General features: G+C 44.6%; 1 protein-coding gene across 1 annotated transcript; it reads left to right on the top strand.

Annotated features, from left to right (window-relative positions):
- Positions 1–6,739: 6,739 nt before the first annotated feature.
- LOC128408772 (E3 ubiquitin-protein ligase TRIM7-like) lies at positions 6,740–15,642 on the top strand. The gene is made up of 9 exons (XM_053378793.1): positions 6,740–6,845; positions 7,123–7,186; positions 7,912–8,380; positions 11,772–12,002; positions 12,605–12,627; positions 12,865–12,890; positions 13,062–13,229; positions 14,195–14,227; positions 15,058–15,642. Exons 1-9 carry the CDS (start codon positions 6,740–6,742, stop codon positions 15,540–15,542), a joined length of 1,605 nt encoding a protein of 534 aa, XP_053234768.1. The 3' UTR covers positions 15,543–15,642.
- The last annotated feature ends 2,924 nt before the right edge of the window (positions 15,643–18,566 follow it).

The raw sequence follows: 18,566 nt of genomic DNA, 5'->3' as shown, positions 1-18,566 counted from the left end.
ATCTGCCTTCTTTATGGTCCAGCTCTCACTTCCATACATCACTACTTGGAAAACCATGGCTTTAACTATACGGACCACGGCCATAGACCAGCATAAGTAGGGTGGGGTACAATAATTTAAAATCTGTAAAATGGTTTGGTAAGCTAAAAATTATTAAAACAAGGTATATATAAAAGACTATAAGAATTGAAGGGTTAGGAGCATTAAACGGATGTGGAAGAGCATAAAAGGTTAGTACAGTGGTACCTTGGTTTACGAACAGCCCTGTTTACAAACTATTTGGTTTACGAACTCCGCAAACCTGGAAATAGTGTCCTGGTTTGCGAACTTTACCTTGGTTTATGAACGGAAGCCGAACGGTGGAAGGGCACTGGCGGCGGGAGGCCTCATTAGGGAAAGCGCACCTCAGTTTAAGAATAGTTTTGGTTTAAGAACGGACTTCCGGAGCGGGTTAAGTTCGTAAACCGAGATCCCACTGTATATAAAAGGCTATGGCTATCAGTTTACAGAGCACTCTGATATAAGTGTTCATTAAATCTAGTTTGTGGCACAGGTTATCATTCGATGAATTTTGAACACTGCTATGCAGAACCTATGGGACGCGAGCGGTGCTGTGGGTTAAACCACAGAGCCTAGGACTTGCCGATCAGGAGGTCGGCAGTTCGAATCCCCGCGACAGGGTGAGCTCCCGTTGCTCAATCCCTGCTCCTGGCAACCTAGCAGTTCAAAAGCATGTCAAAGTGCAAGTAGATAAGTAGGTACCGCTCCGGCGGGAAGGTAAACGGCGTTTCCGTGCGCTGCTGTGGTTCACCAGAAGTAGCTTAGTCATGCTGGCCACATGACCTGGAAGCTGTATGCTGGCTCCCTCGGCCAATAAAGCGAGATGAGCGTTGCAACTCCAGAGTCGTCCGCGACTGAACCTAATGGTTAGGGGTCCCTTTACCTTTTATGCAGAACCTGGCAACATTGTATGTTGTAGCAGGGTTAGTACTGTATCTGAAAGCAGCAGGTAGGTAATGAATTGTCCTGTGCACCCTGGGTATTTATGGAGTAGTGGGGAGATGAGGCTTATATGGATGTCTCTATAATATAGGCACTGGAGAAGCACATGCTCTATTCTTTCTATTTGTCCAGAATCACAGGGACATTGTCTCTCCTGAGTAAGCAATCAGCCATACGTCCTTAAATCTAGTGCAGGGGTAGCCAACGGGATGCCCTCTGATCTGGATGCTTTTGAACTGCTAGCTCCCAAAGCCCTGGGGTCCTTTGTAGGAAAGCGTTGGGTGTGAATTTAAATAAATAAACAAGCCTCAGCCATCATTGCCAGTGGCCAGGGATCTAACACACATTTAAAGTGTGTGACACTCCTTCCTGAAGCATCTTGGGAGCTGTAGTTTCCTCCGGGCATCTCTGCCGAATAAGTAACTGGGAATTAGGAATAAAGGGCTGCATGCTACAATCAGCTGTTTTTGCCTTACGTCTACAAATTTTGTAAAAAAAATTTACATGATTTTTATTGAGTTTTCCATATTTCATTTCATTACATTACACAGATCTACAGCCTACATTATTACTCAAAAAGGGCATCGACCTCCTTCCTCTTTTCTGACTTCCCTATAACTTTAACGTATCTGTCGCATTTCAATACTCATGTCTTTACCTTATATCAACTTTTAGAATCACCCTCTCGTTTGTAAATTAGCTCCTTAATTCCACATTACCAAACATTTCATGTTAAAGCTACAAACCTGTCTACAAATTTTTTTAGATGCACTTATTTCCACATTTGGCCACAAGGTGTCGGTTTTTCACAAACAATTTTGTCTGACTGCTTCGCTTTTTTTACTGTTTGTGTTTCTGCATATTATTTGCGAGATTATCCCTAGCCCAAGGGATAGATGGGGCTCCTCCACCTGAGAATAGTCCATCGAGGAGGAGGAAAACTCGGATACTAAACCTCCGCTGCCTTGCGTGACATCTTCGGGAAAAGAAAAGAATAAGAATAATATTCCCCAAAATAAGACCAGGTTATTTATGTATGCGACGTCAGCAGCAAGGGTTATAGTGGCAAAACACTGGAAAGATAAAAATACACCCACTAAAGATGAATGGGTAGTCAAATTGTGCGAGTCCTTGGAGCTTGCGAAGCTGACAGATGCAATAAGAGATAAACCTAAAAAGATGGTGAAAGAAGAATGGGAATGTTTAAATAATTATCTAAACCTGGTTATGTTTAGAATGATACCGCATAGAGAAATGCTCCCTGATACCAAGATGAGGAATTCCTTTGGAATGCAGATAGAGAGAATTGATAAGAATAATGATCTGTTGTGAGCTTGACGGAAGTGTACAATAGATGAGCCTTTTTGTGTTTTGGCTCATCTTTTTCTTCTTTTTCTCCCCCCCCCCTCCTCCTTTCCTTTTTCTTTTTTCTTTCCCATAATGGCTTATGTTTTATGCCATTTTTTGTAGTTTTTTTAGCTTTTTTCATTATTATTAAGGAATTTTCTTTTGTAATTTTGGTTGTTTATATGTATTTGTTTAAAGCAAAATAAAAGTATTGAAGAAGAAGAAGAAGAATTTATTATTTATACCCCGCCCATTTGGCTGGGTTTTCCCAGCCACTCTGGGCAGCTTCCAACAAAATATTAACGTCCTTAAGACATTGAATGTTGCCTTGTGCGCCTCCTTGGCAACTCCTGCAGCCCAGCTGGTGCTAAACCTCTTGCTCTGCTTTCCTTTGGACCACATCCGTGAGGCCGAGAGGGGGTGTGTGTTTCTGACCTCCAAACACACTGCCCAGGCTTGTGCCCCTCGGAGGTCACTTGGGTGCTGTTATTAACACCCTGGCTTCACCCCTGGAGGCGCATTCCATTGTCAGCAATCCCAACCCCTTCTTTTAGACGCACCCTTTGGAGCAGAGAAGGGCAGCTATTCTTGCAAAGCATGCCAGAAGGCAGTTGCTTCATGCAAGAGATAAGTGTATCTCACTTCAGTTGCAAATGGGTTTGTTACTTTGATCATGAGCAGAAGATCCAATCAAAGTCCCACTCCCGCTGGTAATGCTATTGCAAAAAAGGGCAATTCCTCTAAGGCTTTAAATGCACAGACTCTCCCCATGCCTATCGGAATCTCAGCCTGAGGGTATCAAAATTTGTGAAGTTTGGCTCTGGCATAGCACCCAACTCCTATAAAATATTTATGGGAGCCAGCCCATCCTGCAAAGTGGGTGGAAATTGCCATTCAAATGGTGTGCGTGTGCTGTGCCATGTGATCAGTTATGTGGGTGGGATCAACCACTGCCTCATCTGCAGATGTTGTGTGTCATCTTTCTTCTTTGGTGATCACTTATAGCTGCGTAAGATTGTTTTCCATAAACACGGTTTTAACAATGAGTCCATAAGTGACTGTGGAGGCCAGTTCTGGATCCACACATCCTTCCACAGTGGTGTTACGGAAAAATCCCGGGTGCGAGTCGGCTCGGCCTCCCGGCTCGTCGGACTAAGTCCGCGGGTCCTAGCAGAAAAATGAGCTCAGCCGGAAACAGGAGCAAGATGCGGAGATCCAAGGTTTATTGCGCAACAGGTTCAAGGCAAAATTGAACAGCGAGAAAGGGGTGACACCAACTTTTAAAAGTTCCCTCCAAGTCCCAGGATACAGTGCAAAAAACGTCATGAATACATTATGGGAGGGTTGGGTTTGACAACTTACATCATGAATATATTACGGAAAGGTGGAGTTATACACATTAGCATTTCCGGGAAGCGAGGGGTAGTGTGCGGAGTAAGAGATATACATAGATAAGCATTTCCTGAGTACCGGTGATGATAAAACAATAGTCCAGATATGCATCGTCTGCCACCTGGCATTGCCCGGAGGAAGGGTTTGGCAGAGCGATCCGATGGGATTAGGGTCTTCCTGAGTACGTGACTTGCCGCTCAGGGGATTATGGAAGCAAGTGGGGTGTTCTAGAGTCCTGAAAAGGCTGAGTCGATTGACGCCAGAACGAAGGAAATCGGTGCTACGGTTGATTTTATATGAATTTTGGAAGTTTCAGCTCATTTCAAGTCCATTCTGACATTATTAATCAAAGTCGGAAGTGAATAGATACATTGTTGCAGTTCTTGATACTGTCAGGGGTTCAGGAGTTTCAATTCCATTGTTGGATGGATACAATGTTGCAACTTGGGTTTCAGTTCCATTGTTCCCCCAGCGGGGAGCTGTCAGTGGCTTGTCAAGAGGTTAAATGAGGCGTGCAGAGCTGGCTGAGCTACCTCTGCACGGCAAATGCACGGTGCTGATTGGCCAAAGCGCGGCCATTATAGTCAATGGGGATACAATCTGATACGGTCTACCCACGTTAGAAATGGAGCGAGAGGGAAGTTTAAGAGAGATGGTGGGCTTATTTCGCCCGTATAGAAAGGGGGAAAAAGTCCTTTATTTACAGGACTAGGGTGCAGTGTGGTGCTTGTGCAACAGTGTGGGGGTTTGAGGGGTTGGGGAACCGTCGAGGTCATCGCCTCGGGTCCACCGGTGCTGGTGGAGGGACCAAGAAAGGTACCCCCCCCTCTCCTTCCGTATCAGTGGGGACATTGGTTTCCGGGTGGGAGCTGATAACGGTGTGAATTTGCCTAGTGTGCCTTCCTCTTAGCACGTTTCTCCCTTGCGTCCTGAGTTCGAGAGTCTTCAAAGCCCACGACAACTTTGGTAAAGGCTGTTCTCCAACTGCAGCACTCGCAGGCCGGTGTTTCCCACTTGTCAGTGTTTATACTACATTTTTTTTGGATTTGCCTTGAGAGAGTCTTTGAACCTCTTTTGTTGACCACCAGCATTACACTTTCCATTTTTAAGTTTGGAATAGAGTAGTTGCTTTGGAAGATGATAATCAGGCATCCTTACAACATGACCTGTCCAATGTGATAGGAGTTTTATGGTCTTAGATATATGGCAATGTTCATAACCGCACATACATAGATCAACACAGGAAGGCCAACCTGGAACCATTTTGATTCCTAAACTGACCAAATGTTTTCTCTGCAAGGTCAAACTGGAAAAGTCTCCCCATTGTCTCTTTCCTCACAAATCCTGTCTTAAGGACACATTTAAGATATGAATAAGGTGTGAGCCTGTGACCTGCCCCAGGAAATAAGTATTTTACCACTACAAAAGAATGGCCAGGCTCCCCAGGCAATCCAATCAAGTAACTTGCCAGACAGGAGATAAACTGGGACAGGAGAAAAACAACATGCAAATGTTCTGTTTTAGACCGCCTTATCTGAGGGGTGGTCTTAGGTTACACCCCTTCTGTGATGAATGCATAATGTTTCTGGTGGTGGTCTTGATCTAGAGGATGGGAATTTCAAAAATCTTTATAAGCCCTTGCACAGCATTTTTTGGGGTCCTCTTCCTCTCCTGCGTGTGAGGGGATCACCCTGTTGCAACAGATCAATAAAGATCAAGCTTACTAGCTGCTTTGCTTCTCAATATTCTCTGGTTGGCCTCTGTTATTTTCTCCTACCAATAGGGAACCTATGTAAGGACTCTATATGGGCTCTTGGATACCCCATAAGGGAAAAGGGCATATTTTTTATTTACAACACCAACGAAGTTGAGGTTGAAGAATCAGTGCTTCAACAACATATTGCTGTTGCTCCTGGTTCTAACTTTTAAGCTGCTGTTCCGTTCCCTGCTTCCCCAAAGAAAGGACAGACTAGCAGCTATGGTTGTTGTTGATTGCAAATTATGTTTATTATATGCAGTGCTTTTTTCTGGGAGCACGCAGGGGTACGCATACCCCATAACATTTTGTGAATCTAAGTCTGGCCTCATTGAGGGGCGGTATTTCAATGTGAGTAGGAAAATGAGAGTACCCCAAAATATTTTTTTTAGGAAAAAAAGCAAGCACTGATTATTTGTGAAATGCAATAAAATGGTTTTCTGAAATGCAGACACGCACTTGAATGCAGAATGCAGAATAAGAGCGGGGATGCGACCTTGCCTGAATTGATTGGCTCCCTGATTACGATTGCCTCAATTCTCCATATATAGGGATAAGAATCGCAGATCTGCACTTTGGAGCCTCGCAAGAGCTGATTGGCTGCCAAGTGAAGCGGCGTTGCCACGCCCCCGCTTATCCATTCACAACCATTATCCATTCATCCACAGAGTTGCAGTCTCTGACTGGCTACATTTCTCGTGGCGGCGATTTTGATTTCGTTGCCTGCTGCTTCGGCTCCTCCTCTTGCTGCTCACCAGAGCTGCTCCGGATCAAGCAAAAAAGGGTCTCCTTGCTCCTCTCTCCGCCGGATTAGGAGCGCTACGAATTCCTGCTTTGACCGGACGTGGAGACGGAAGGATTCTCCGGCTCGGATCCGCTTTGCAGACCGATCTCGTCCCTCAAGATCTCTAAGGTGAGAGAGATTTATTGCTAAATAGGCGCGCCTCACCCGGCAGGACCCGTTCCTAGCATGTTGCGCGGAAGATACGTGTACACGGTCGTGTGAATGGCTTTTATTTTGCGATACCCCCCTCTCTTTCCTTTGCTCCCTATCTCTGCTCTGTCCGGACTCGGAAAAAGAAAGGTAAATTTATTCTCCGACCCCATTTGCAGACCCTGATCAAGGAGTTGAGCGCGATTTATGGCTCAACAAGTTCGCGCCTAACGCTGCGGGCTCCTTGCGTGGGGATGGCCTCACGTGTACACGATACGTGTGGGTGCGTTTTATTTAGCGATGGGAAGATGAACGACGGTGGTTCTTCTCCCCTGGCCTCGGTTTTGTCCTTCCTGGGCATCACTGGCGATTCTTTAAAAGAATCGGGACTGCAGGTCTCTTTCCGCGAGCTGAGTGAGCTATAGAAAACCTGTATGTGAAATGAAGGGTTCAGATTTCTCAGAAATTGCTGTTAAATTAGAAAGAAAAACGGGGGGGGGGGGGGAGAGGCAGATGAATTTCTCAAGATTCCGTAACTTAAATGTGTGTGCCCGTCTTCTCTCATCTGCTTTGCGTGCAGAAGGTCCCAGGTTCAAATCCTGCATCTCCAACTCCAGGTGCGGGTTTTGGGGCGCGCGGGTGGGGGAGTTTAGCTCCCAAAAAATTCCAGCGCCATCCACGCTCTTTTTAGCACTTCCCACGATTGGCAGCGACGTGTTTGTGTTGCTGGATGTTTGTGTTATTTGTGTTGCTGGGTGAGTGTTTTAGGACTTTCCTATTGCACGCGGTTTTGCTCTTTGTTCACACCTGGATTTTAACCGATTTAACCTCTCCATCTTTTACTTTGCTAATTCGATAAGAGCCACGTTTTTGTCCACAGCAGCTAAGAAACGCGGCAAATAATACGGCGTCCACTTGTAATCTACATAAGTGGTGTGTGTGTTAAATAAAATAAAATACAAACGAAGCTGTTTCTGGACCAGGGATTTTCCAACAAGCTTCAGTGGCAAGCTTAAAAATATCCATGTTGATTTTCGATTGTATTTTGTGAATTACTTGGAATGCAAATGGCAAACATTAAAATACCATTCAAGAAAAAATATATATGAAGGAACAAAATGCAATTGAAAACCATTGAACACAGGAGGAATCTGTCCCCCTTTGTGATGAGATTTGCCTTTCCTAAATACTTGAGGGAGGGTGATCATCTTTCTTTCCAGGGTGTAGGAGATGCATTTCTTTGATCCCACATATAAAACGTAATAAAACGTCAAACATTAAAAGCTTCCCAATACAGGGCTGCCTTCTGAGGTCTTCTAAAAGTTGTGTATTTCTTTCATCTCCTTGGCATCTGATGGGAGGGCGTTGCACAGGGCAGGTCCCACTGCTGAGAAGGTCCATGCGGATGGGGCAGGGCTTACATTTCCCATTTCAGATTAAAGTTCACAGGGATCCTGACTCTGCTCCATCTCTTTTCCAGGTGCGGCTGCTTCTGGAGAAGGAGAGTGGTCCCTCACAACAGGAGTGAAGCCATGGCTGAGGAGAGGTACAGGAAGAGGATCCGGAGTGAAGTCACCTGCTCCATCTGCCTCAGTTACTTTACTCGTCCGGTGGAACTGGGCTGCAGGCACAACTTCTGCGAAGCCTGCATCTTGAGGTGCTGGGAGGAGTCTGGTGAGAGAACCAGGTGCCCCGAGTGCAGAAAGGCTGTAAAAACAGACTACAAGCAAAACAGGCTTCTCACAAATATGGTTGGAATCATCAGTGAGTGGGATCATTCTGAGGAGAGAGACGCTCAAAGGAGGCGCTCAGAATGTCAGAGGCACCAGAAGACCCTGGACCTCTTTTGCCGGGACGACGAAGCCCCCTTCTGTGGGGAGTGTGACATATCCCAAGGGCACAGCGGCCACAGGGTGGTTCCTGTGGAAGAAGCCTTCCAAGACTACAAGGTAAGAATGAACCATTCATAGGAACAGCTAGTATATATTATGGGAATTAAAATCAGATTTGTAGACTTGGAAGGGATCCATCCTGAGGATCATCTAGTCCAACCCCCTGCAATGCAGGAAGATGCTGTTGTCCCATAAGGGGATCGGACCTGCAACCTTCATGTTATAAGCACCATGCTCTAACAAAACTGAGCCAGTTAGTGATCAAGGTTAAAGGCTGTCCGCAAACCACTGTCTCCTCTGAGTGAGCGTTTATTCCTCTAATCCTAGGTGTGAGGGATGCAGTCTGCTGTCAACTGACTCTGCACATGCTCAGGAGGCCCCTCATCTAATTATTTTACACATCCTAAGACAGATATTGGCTTTTATGTGACTGAGGCTTGCTTTGCCTTATAAGACTCCACTAGATGTGTATATTAGGTATGATTATGTAAAAAAATAATAATTCAGCTGATCTAGAAAGATTGAATGATGTTAAGGTGGCCTTTCTAAAAAAAATAAATGCAGCTCAAATGAGTGCACTTTGCAAACTGCCTTTCCTGTTTCAGAATCTAATTCAAAGTGCAGAGCAAGCATTGCAAGTCTGGAAATAACTAATACATTGATTTATTTGGGATGGAAAGAAATGTACAATTGCTTTAAAAAGGCAATCAAATAATAAAATCTAGGAAGATGGCAGTTTGGGCATCTCAGAGATGCTTGCTGTTATAAAGTGGGAGTTGTGCAGTAGTTGGCATACTGGCGTAAATTTAAGATAAATATTTTAGGCGCACAAAAGACAATGCAATGAAAAGTTTTAATAAAAATTTTAAGGTCACACACACACACACACACACACACACACACACATATATATACTTCATAAATGTACCAAGCAAACACGCACATAAATATATAAACCACAAGTCTGAAGCAGCACAGGAAGACAGTCCTGAAACCATTTTGACTCCCAAACTGACCAAATGTTTTCCCTGCAAGGAGGGAGGGGGTGAGGGAACCTTCCCATTGTCTCAGGAATTGGGTAATCACCGTCTCAAAGAAATGGCCAGACTACCAGGAAAGGCAATCAGATAAGGCATTATCAGATAACCTGGCAGACAGTAAAAACAACAACATTCAAATTCCTGTTGTAGATCACCTTTTCTGTGATGTAGCTATGATGATTGTGGGGAGTGGTCTTGGGCTCCAGGGCAGGGAATTTCAAAATGTCTATATAAGGGTGGGCACACCTTTGTTCTGGGTCCTCCTCCGCTCTCCTGCGTGTGGGGGAGCACCCTGTTGCAACAGCTTTAATAAAGATCAGGCTTACTAGCTGCTTTGCTTCTTAATATTCTCTGGTTGGCCTCTGTTATTTTCTCCTACCGATGGAGAACCTACAAAGGACTCTATAAGGGCAGATTTTGTTTGCAACAGTGTCAAAGGAGAATAGGAAAAAATAGTGTGATGGATCAGATCAAGAGGTGAAGATTTCTCCCCTTGGTTGTATTTCCATGTTAGCAAATCTATTTATATATACAGATACTGCCCTTCACAAAAAAACCCAACAACATTAGAGGCATAAAACAACGCTGCTTTCTCCTGTTGCCAGCCCTAAACTATGCAAAGAACTCAAGATTCGTGAGTTTTAAACCAGTTGTATTAATATAAGTCTATCACTGGTGCTTGATCTTAGGCTATTAGTGCAGGACCTGGTGTGCTGTTTCACAGGAGGAGCAGATTTCAGATTTACAGTCAAAGTTGAGATCCACGTGCTTGGATAAATGCAATATATATATATATTTTACAATTTTTTTTACAAAATACGTCTTTCAACGTATAACATGCTGTAAATTTTAGATCTTCCCTCCATATTTTTCCCCATGATGCCAATTGGATATTATATCCAATGTCCCTTGCCCATTGTATCATTACTGATTTCACTTCATCTTTAGTATACCATTCTAACACCAATTTATACATTTTTGAAACCAATTTTAAATTATTCTCCAATAATTCTTTTTTGAACCTTGAAGTTTCTGTATTAAAACCATTCCTTCAATCTTTCATAAACACATCATTTAGTTGGTAGTATTGCACCCAGTATGTTACCAAATGTCCTCCATTTTTTATTTTCAATTGATTATCTACTTCAAATAACAACTCTTTATAAGTCACCCACTCACTTTTTGCATTAAGTTTTTTCACAGATAACGCTTCCAGTGGTGAGAGCCACCAGGGTGTTTCTGTTCCAATAATTTTTTTTATTTGTCCCACAGTTGGTAGATCTATGTTCTTACCATGTGGTTTAGGAAACCTTTATGCACTTTTGTCTTTTCATACCATTAATATGCATGCCAACCAAATCTATTGTTGTGACCTTCTAAATCCAAAATATCCACATTCTTTAAATCAATCCAGTCCTGCAGCCAGCATAGACAGGATGCCTCATAGTATATTCTCAAATCTGGCAGGGAGAAGCCACCTCTTTCCTTAGTACAGTAGTACCTCCAGTTACGAAAGGGATCTGTTCCAGAGGCCTGGCTGCATCCCAAAAAAACCGCAACTAGACTGCCGTTTCTGTGCAGGCGCACAGTGCGATTTGGCGCTTCTGCACAGGCGCAAGCGGCGAAACCTGGAAGTAACCCGTTCTGGTACTTCCGAGTTGCTGTGGGACGCAACTTGAAAAGACGCAACATGAAGTGGATGCAAAACGGGGTATGACTGTATTTTTTAACAATTTATACTTTATTCTTGGTTTTCTTCCCCTGCCAGAATAAATTTAGAGATAGCTCAACATTTCTCCATAACACTCATCAGTTACAACTCTCATAGGCTCAATACTCTGGATTTAAGCAGGCTCTTAAATCTCAAAAACTGGGGAACAATAACATAATTCAACTGTCCTCTCGCTTTCCTTTTCTTCTCTCTGTCTCACGGATGATTATGATAGTTATCGCCTAGAAACCTCTCACCACGACCCAAATGGGAACTTTGGCTTTTCTTTTCAGGATCAGCTCTGCAGGGGCCTGGAGACTCTGAAGGGGATGAAGGCAGAATACCTGAGGTATAATAGAAGAACAGAAGACACCATTCAAAAGCTGCTTGTAAGTGTCGCTCTTACTGGGAAGTAAGCAAATAATCAAAAGAACTAGTGTTTGGTGGGGGGATAAAAAATTACACCCTGAAGCCATCAGGCAGCTCCACTCTTTTAGATGTCTATTTATTTGGGGACACCTGTTCTGATGGGAAGGAAAATTTTCCTTTGCTTGAAAACTGACGCATCATCTGTGAAAATACAAAAATTCAGAAGCACCCAGCATGTTCCCCTGCAGTAATCCTCAAACCCTCTTTATGCTGCAGAAGGAGTGGCAATGTTGCTAACAGCCTGTTTTTCTTTCCATCTTTCTTGCAGGAGAAACTAATGTCTCATAGGCAGAAGATGAAGGATGAATTTAAGCAACTACATTTGTTTATGGAAAAATGGGAAAACCAGCTGCTGAAGAAGATGGAAGAGATGGAGCAAGAGATTACAAGGAAATTGAATGAGCATCTGGGCTGGTTCTCCAGAGAACTTGACTCTCTTCAAAATATCATCCGGGAGCTGGAGGAGAAGCATCAGCAGCCCCCCAGTGAATTCCTGCAGGTAGGAGAGTGGCATAAGCAGCCCAAGCTTTTCTCCAGGTCAAGGCCACGACCAGACCAGTCTCTGCCTCTATCATTATACAAGAATGACGTTGCTTGGTTTTGTAGAGCTGGTAGCCGGTTCTCTTATGTTAGGTGCAGGAGCATCTAAGAGGACAAGGGAGAATGCGCACCTTAATTTGTTACTTAACAATGATGGAATCAGATGTTTTCTGCTCTTGGCTGATGATGGGTCTGCTGCTGGCTCCCAAATTAGTGGTGTTGCCTTCCTGGCCTGCTTGTGGACTGGGTGGATCCCTCAGCCTGATCCCTGCAATGAACAGAGCCCTACTTTGTGCCTTTTAAGGTGTGCGACAGTTTGTCATTTCAGGGCTTCTTTTAAGAAGTTTTCCTTTCTGTGGTTATATTACCTGAGTTGGGCTGAAAATAGGTGGACCCCTTGGTCTGATCCTTTACTGGTCCTCTTTTGTTCCTGCTCAGGGCTTCATTTAAGAGGCTGTGTTCTGATTTTATGACATTACCCTGGTTGGACTGGGGCATGGGGCTTCGATGTATGGCCAGTCGTGGATGCTGAGTTCTCTTCTTTTTCTCTTTCCCCTGCAGGATGTTAGAAGCACTTTGCAGAGGTAAGCAGATCCCTCTTCTTTTCCTTTGCGCTTTGCGGTTCTATGAAGGATATCGACTGCAGGAAAAACACCCGTTGTTCCCAAGGGGACATTATGGGTCTTTGTGACCTCCAACTTTTAACAAATCAATAGGGGCCCACTTTTTCTAAAGTTCCTATTTTCACTTCCAAACTTCCTTTTATCAGTTTCTATCTCGTTTCTGATTCTCTTTCCTTTCTTTCTGTTTCCACCTGGTAGTCTCAACAGTCTTCCAAAACAGGGATGTATCTAAGAAAGCAACAAACCATTGTTCACACTTTTATTCCCTGCACTGCTTATTTCAATATATGTTTCTGCTGTCCTCTTATTATTCACCTTGAATCTGACCAGCCAGTTTCTTGAGACCTTTGTGATCCTCTCCCCTCTCCTCCTATTGGTTCCTTTGGGAATTTGAGGTTGGATGGAGAGCCAGCTGGCATATTTAAACCTTTTATTTCTCCACAGGCATGAAGGGAGACAGGCATTTGAGCCTCCCAAAATTTTCCCTCCTGAATTTATGTGGAAAATCTTGGACATCTATGAAATATATCCATTTCTGAAAGCTGTTGCGGAGCAGTTCAAAGGTATTGGCAGCAAGAATTTCATGCTGGATATTGAATTGGTCCATATGGGGTTGAGGAAAAACTCAAGGTGTCCTCCGTAATGCTAGGAGAGCCAGAAAAATTGAACTTGAGGGTCAGTAGGGAAGGTAACTTTAAATTTCACTGAGGGAGAAAGGAGGTCCAGCAACCACAGCTCAAAATGCCATTTGCTGAGACTGCCTCTCTCAGCCTGGTGCCTTCCGTTTGTTTTGGACTCCAACTCCCATCAGCCCAGTTGATAATTGAAGTCCAACTTCCTCATCTCTGGTCTTCATCATCTAAGCATGAAGGCAACATGTTTATTTCTTCAGCAACAGTGTCTTACCCACATGCAGATTTATGCAGGAACACTTGAAAAAACTCACACACCTCTGTGGCTGAAGCTTTGTATGACTTAAGGCCCACTGAATTTGGTGAGGGGGGGTGTGTTCGCAAGAATATTGTGGTGAATTTAACGATCAGTTTGGTAGTTTCAATGACACTCTGTCACAACTCGTGTTTACCAGGCCTTAGGCTCCAACACTTTAAGGCAATAACCTTAAGAGGCACCTTGCTAAGATTTTCAAAAGCAGACAGCAGCTATCCCTGCATATGCTGAGAGGCAAAAAGTGTCATAAGCAGAAGTCAAAAGTGATTATTTGGAAACAAGTGAAAAGACAAACAAGGTTCTGGAAACTGAGGAATGGTTGAGGGAGTTAGGTAGGTTTAGCCTGGAGAAGAGCAGACTTAGAGGACGATATGGTAGCCATCTTCAAATACCTAAAGGGCATGTAAGATGGAGCAAGATTGTCTTCTCCTGCTCTGGAGGGTAGGACTCAAACCAACGGCTTCAATTTACAAGAAAGGAAATCCAGACTAAACAATGATATCACCTTTTCTGTGCTATAACATTAATTAATACCACGACGGTGTGTGATGCTTAATCTCTCTTGCTTTCCATTTCACAGGCACTCTAACATCAGGACTCTCTCTGAAGAAAGGTAAGCTGAGGAGCCTCAATCAAGCAATCATTTTATTTGCACTTCCTCTTTCCAAAGTTAAGCCCATGCTCAAGGGGGCTGGCAACATATAAATAATTACATAATAACACAAAATAGTCATATGCAATGAATAAAACATTAAAAAGTACACAACCAAATTGAACAACTTCCACCTAAATCATAAGATCAAAAATAAAGAAGTAACATAAATAATAGCAGCAAAAGCCCTAACCGATGCCCAAACCCAAGAGTCTGTTTGACAGCCTCAGCTTTTGTAGCTGGAGTCAGTCTTGGCCAGGGGGAATAGGCTTGCAAGGCAGGGAGCAGGTCTTCAAGGGCTCACGGTCAAGATGGTCTGACAGAGAACCAGTAGAGAATGTCTGCTCTTTCAGGAAGCTTTCTGCTTCCATCATCCCTGCTTGCGGGCTCTGAAACCATCACTGCATTAATTAAGGATAGCGGAAAAAGTTATCCATCGGGGGAGCTGTTCCGGCCAGTGTGTCGATAGCTGGTGGGGCCACAGTGGACAGAACCAGTGTCCAAAGCCACTCCTTTTCTAAGATCCCAACCTTTTTATTGCTCCCCTTCTTCGTCCTTGGTCAGTTGGCTGTTGGGAGAGAGAATGGTGGCTTCAAAGAGCTTTTGAAGTTGGACAGAGGGCCAAAGCTGGGCTACGCTAGCAGCGAAGCCACGGGGAGGCCCACAGTCCAGGCAGGAAAGGAACCCCCTTCCTCAATGATCCCTGGAGTGGATCTAAGCTCACAATGTCTATCCTCCCAGCTGATTCCTCTTTGCTTTTCTCTTCCTTTGTCTCCTCGCGACGCCAATAGCAAGTGTAACTCTGGACCCGGACACCGCTCATCCCCACCTGATCCTGTCCGAGGATCGTCGAAGTGCGAGGTGGGAAGAGGCACATCAAGAGCTGCCAGACAATCCCGAGAGATTCAGCGGACATCCCTTCGTGCTGGGGTGTGAGGAGTTTACAGCAGGGAGGCACTACTGGGAAGTCACCATGGACATTTCGGGTGAATGGGCTGTGGGGGTCGCCCGGAAGTCTGTGAGGAGAAAGGGCATGCTCTATTTTACCCCTGAGGAAGGCATCTGGGGACTGAGGCATCTGCGTAGCCTGCCTGCTGTGAAGCAGAGGAGGATCCGGGTGGCTGTCAATTATGCAGCGCGCCAAATTCTCTTTTTTGATGCTGATACAGGCAAGTCACAGTACGTTACAATGGCTGAATTCTCTGGAGAGCCCCTTCTGCCTATATTTTGGGTGGGGCCAGAAACCTGCCTTGAACTGCCTCCGGTGACACACTAGTCTGGCCACCCCTCCAGAAAAAAAAGAGAAATGTGTGGAAAAGTAGCTTCCAGATCGTTCCTTGATTATTATTTTTTAAATCAAAGGATTGTGTGCGCTTCTGTGTGTAAACAACATTAAAGAGATGACAACAAGTGCTAGAATGTGTCAGATTATTTTTCCATTGCATATCTGCTTGCCTCACCTCATGGTCTTGGTGCCTGAGGATATATCAGGCATCCCCCAAGACTTCTGGCCTAGGGGCACCTTTGCAATCCAGGAGACCATGGCAGGGAGCACAAATTACCAATTTCACAAAACAGAAACACGCAGTGTTAGAAAGCTTAGATATATAAGCTAATTCTAAATGGCACCTTAAACCTATGTTACCGTCGCCACAGTGGAATGTGCGGGCGCCATTTTGGCAGAGGCAATGCCATTCGTTATCATTATTATGCCTATTCATTTTGTTTCTATACTGCTTTTTAAAGAAAAAAATCTCAAAGAGGTTTACAACACATTGAAACATTGATAAATCACCTCTTTTGCATACCTCCTTAAGAAAGCTTAAGAGTGGCTGGGGGAACCCAGCCAAATGGGCGGGGTACAATTAATAATAATAATTTATTATAGCTAGAGGGGCACCCAAGATTCACATGGTCGCAAAATGGGATGACTGCACAAACCCCCAACAAGAGGGAAAATGCCTAGAACGTTCTCTCTCTTTTTAAGGGGGGGGGACAGAAGAAAACACCTGGCAACCCCCACTCAAAATAGAGGAAGCTGCAATGGAGTACAGTAACAGCACTTTCTCTCCCTAGGCCAGCCCTCTGTTTCCTTTTCCCTCAGGTGAAATCCCCAGTAGAGAACGAATCACGAGCGACAGTGGGCTTTTCTTTTGGGAAAACAGGTTGCAAACAAACTTGATTATAACAGGTGTAAACTAGGAGTTTTGGTTCTTCTTCCACTGAAATGTAACAACCAGTGCTGTTGCTTTTTATTAAAATGAATACAGTTTCAAGTTGTAGGCTGTATGCAGTTCAGGCTTAAGTTTACTTTCTTTTACACATCTTCCATAGATCAGACTTCTCCCCACACACTTCAGGAATTTAGGATTTTAAGTGGACTGTTTCCTTACAGACCCCCAAATCCTCCTTTGCCTCAGAACCACGACTGCCCTTTCCTGTCAGATTTTTCCCTCTGAGGACTCTTTTTCCTGTAAACACTGTGTGGGACAGTGTCTTTTCTATTTTAACAGTGTTCTGCGATTCAGAACTTGGGAATATATACTGTCAGTTCTTGGCTCTCCTCAGCTCTACCCCCTGTCAGAAGAAGAATCCCTCTCACAGACCCCATGAATCCCTCACGCCTTCTCTCACTTCACTCCAACTGCCTCCCTTGGAACTCTGGCCAATCAGGAGCTGTTGCTAGGCAACTTTGAGGGAAGGGAGGAAAAAAAAACAACCCACTAGGTGACTTAACCAGTTCAGTAAACAAACTTTTCCGTCACAGAAGCTCCCCCCCCACCCCATTCGTTAAAGTAGAATAAAATCGTGGTGGACGAAAAGCATGAAACAGGGTGTCTGAAGGGGTGGTTGTGCCCAGGGGTGCGTCACTGGGGACTCCAGCAGCCCATAAATATAAAGTCCTTTGGGCATCATCAGTCTGAGGGGTGAACTTACTTCACTCCTCAGTTTGTAGTCCACACTCAAGGCTGCCCAGAAAATACAGAGTAACTCTGGTATCCTCGTAATAGTATTTATTGCTCTCTTGCGTGGAAAGACACACTTTGCTTCGCAGGAGCCACATTACATCCAAAGCCTCTCTTCACTCCAAGACTGAGAGGCAAACCCTGCCCAGGCATCAGCTTCAGTTGCCTGGGCCTTTCCCCTTGAATTTGAACTCTAGCCCTGGGCAAATTATCTGTGCCGCTTCTCCCTTGTATGCCTCAGGCCAGAGGTCAGTAACTTTTTCCAGCCGTGGGCCTTTTTCAGCCATTGTCCCCCAGACCTTGTGGGGGGCCGGACTATATTTTTTTTGGGGGGGAATGAACAAATTTCTGTGCCCCACAAATAACCCAGAGATGCATTTTAAATAAAAGCACACATTCTCCTCATGTAAAAACACCAGGCAGGCTCCACAAATAACCCAGAGATGCATTTTAAATAGGAGGACAATTTCTCCTCATGTGATAACACCAGGCAGGCCCCACAAAAAACCCAGAGATGCATTTTAAACAGAAGGACAAATTCTCCTCATGTGATAACACCAGGCAGGCCCCACAAATAACCCAGAGATGCATTTTAAATAGGAGGACACCTTCTCCTCATGTAAAAACATGCTGGTTCCCTGACTGTCCGCAGGCCGGATTGAGAAAGCGATTGGGCTGCATCAGGTCCCTGGGCCTTAGTTTGCCTACCCATGCTCTAGACCAAGTGAGAGGAATCTTTAGCCCTCCTGATGCTGAAAGCCAGTGTGGTGTCGTGGTTAGAGTACAGTGGTACCTCTGGTTAAGTACTTAATTCATTCTGGAGGTCCGTTCTTAACCTGAAACTGTTCTGAACCTGAAGCACCACTTTAGCTAATGGGGCCTCCCGCTGCCACTACGCCACCGGACCACGATTTCTGTTCTTATCCTGAAGCAAAGTTCTTAACCTTAGGTACTATTTTTGGGTAAGCGGAGTCTGTAACCTGAAGCGTATGTAACCCGAGGTACCACTGTATTGAAGTAGGAGACCAGGGTTCAAATTCGCACTGAGCCTTGAAGCTCACTGGGTGACCTTGGGCCACTCACTGCCTCTCAGCCTAATCTATGTCACAGGGTTTTTGTTGGAGAAAAGGGTGGGGTAATGAATGAATGAGTGAATAGAACTACAATTCCCATAATTCCCAGCAAGCATTGGCAATGGGAGTTTGGTTTAATGGCCCCTGAAGGGAGTCCCTTGAGATCTTTTGTTAAAGGGTGGTACGTAAACCTAATTAATAAATAAGGGCCAACAGTTCCACAGACTTCCTGCTCTACATGACTGTTTTGATGGACAGATC

The sequence above is a fragment of the Podarcis raffonei genome, chromosome 2 (genome assembly GCF_027172205.1).
Source record: "Podarcis raffonei isolate rPodRaf1 chromosome 2, rPodRaf1.pri, whole genome shotgun sequence".
Classification (NCBI taxonomy): Eukaryota; Metazoa; Chordata; class Lepidosauria; order Squamata; family Lacertidae; genus Podarcis; species Podarcis raffonei.
The sequence above is the reverse complement of the archived record's forward strand: the minus strand, read 5'-3'. Positions and strand labels throughout refer to the sequence as shown.

Excerpts from the sequence above, each read along its gene's own strand:
- LOC128408772 (XM_053378793.1), top strand. The coding sequence starts at position 6,740 with ATGAACGACGGTGGTTCTTCTCCCCTGGCCTCGGTTTTGTCCTTCCTG. Across the intron at positions 7,187-7,911 it reads TGTGTTATTTGTGTTGCTGG|GTGCGGCTGCTTCTGGAGAA; the intron begins GTGAGTGTTTTA and ends TCTCTTTTCCAG. Across the intron at positions 12,003-12,604 it reads CCCCCAGTGAATTCCTGCAG|GATGTTAGAAGCACTTTGCA; the intron begins GTAGGAGAGTGG and ends TTTCCCCTGCAG.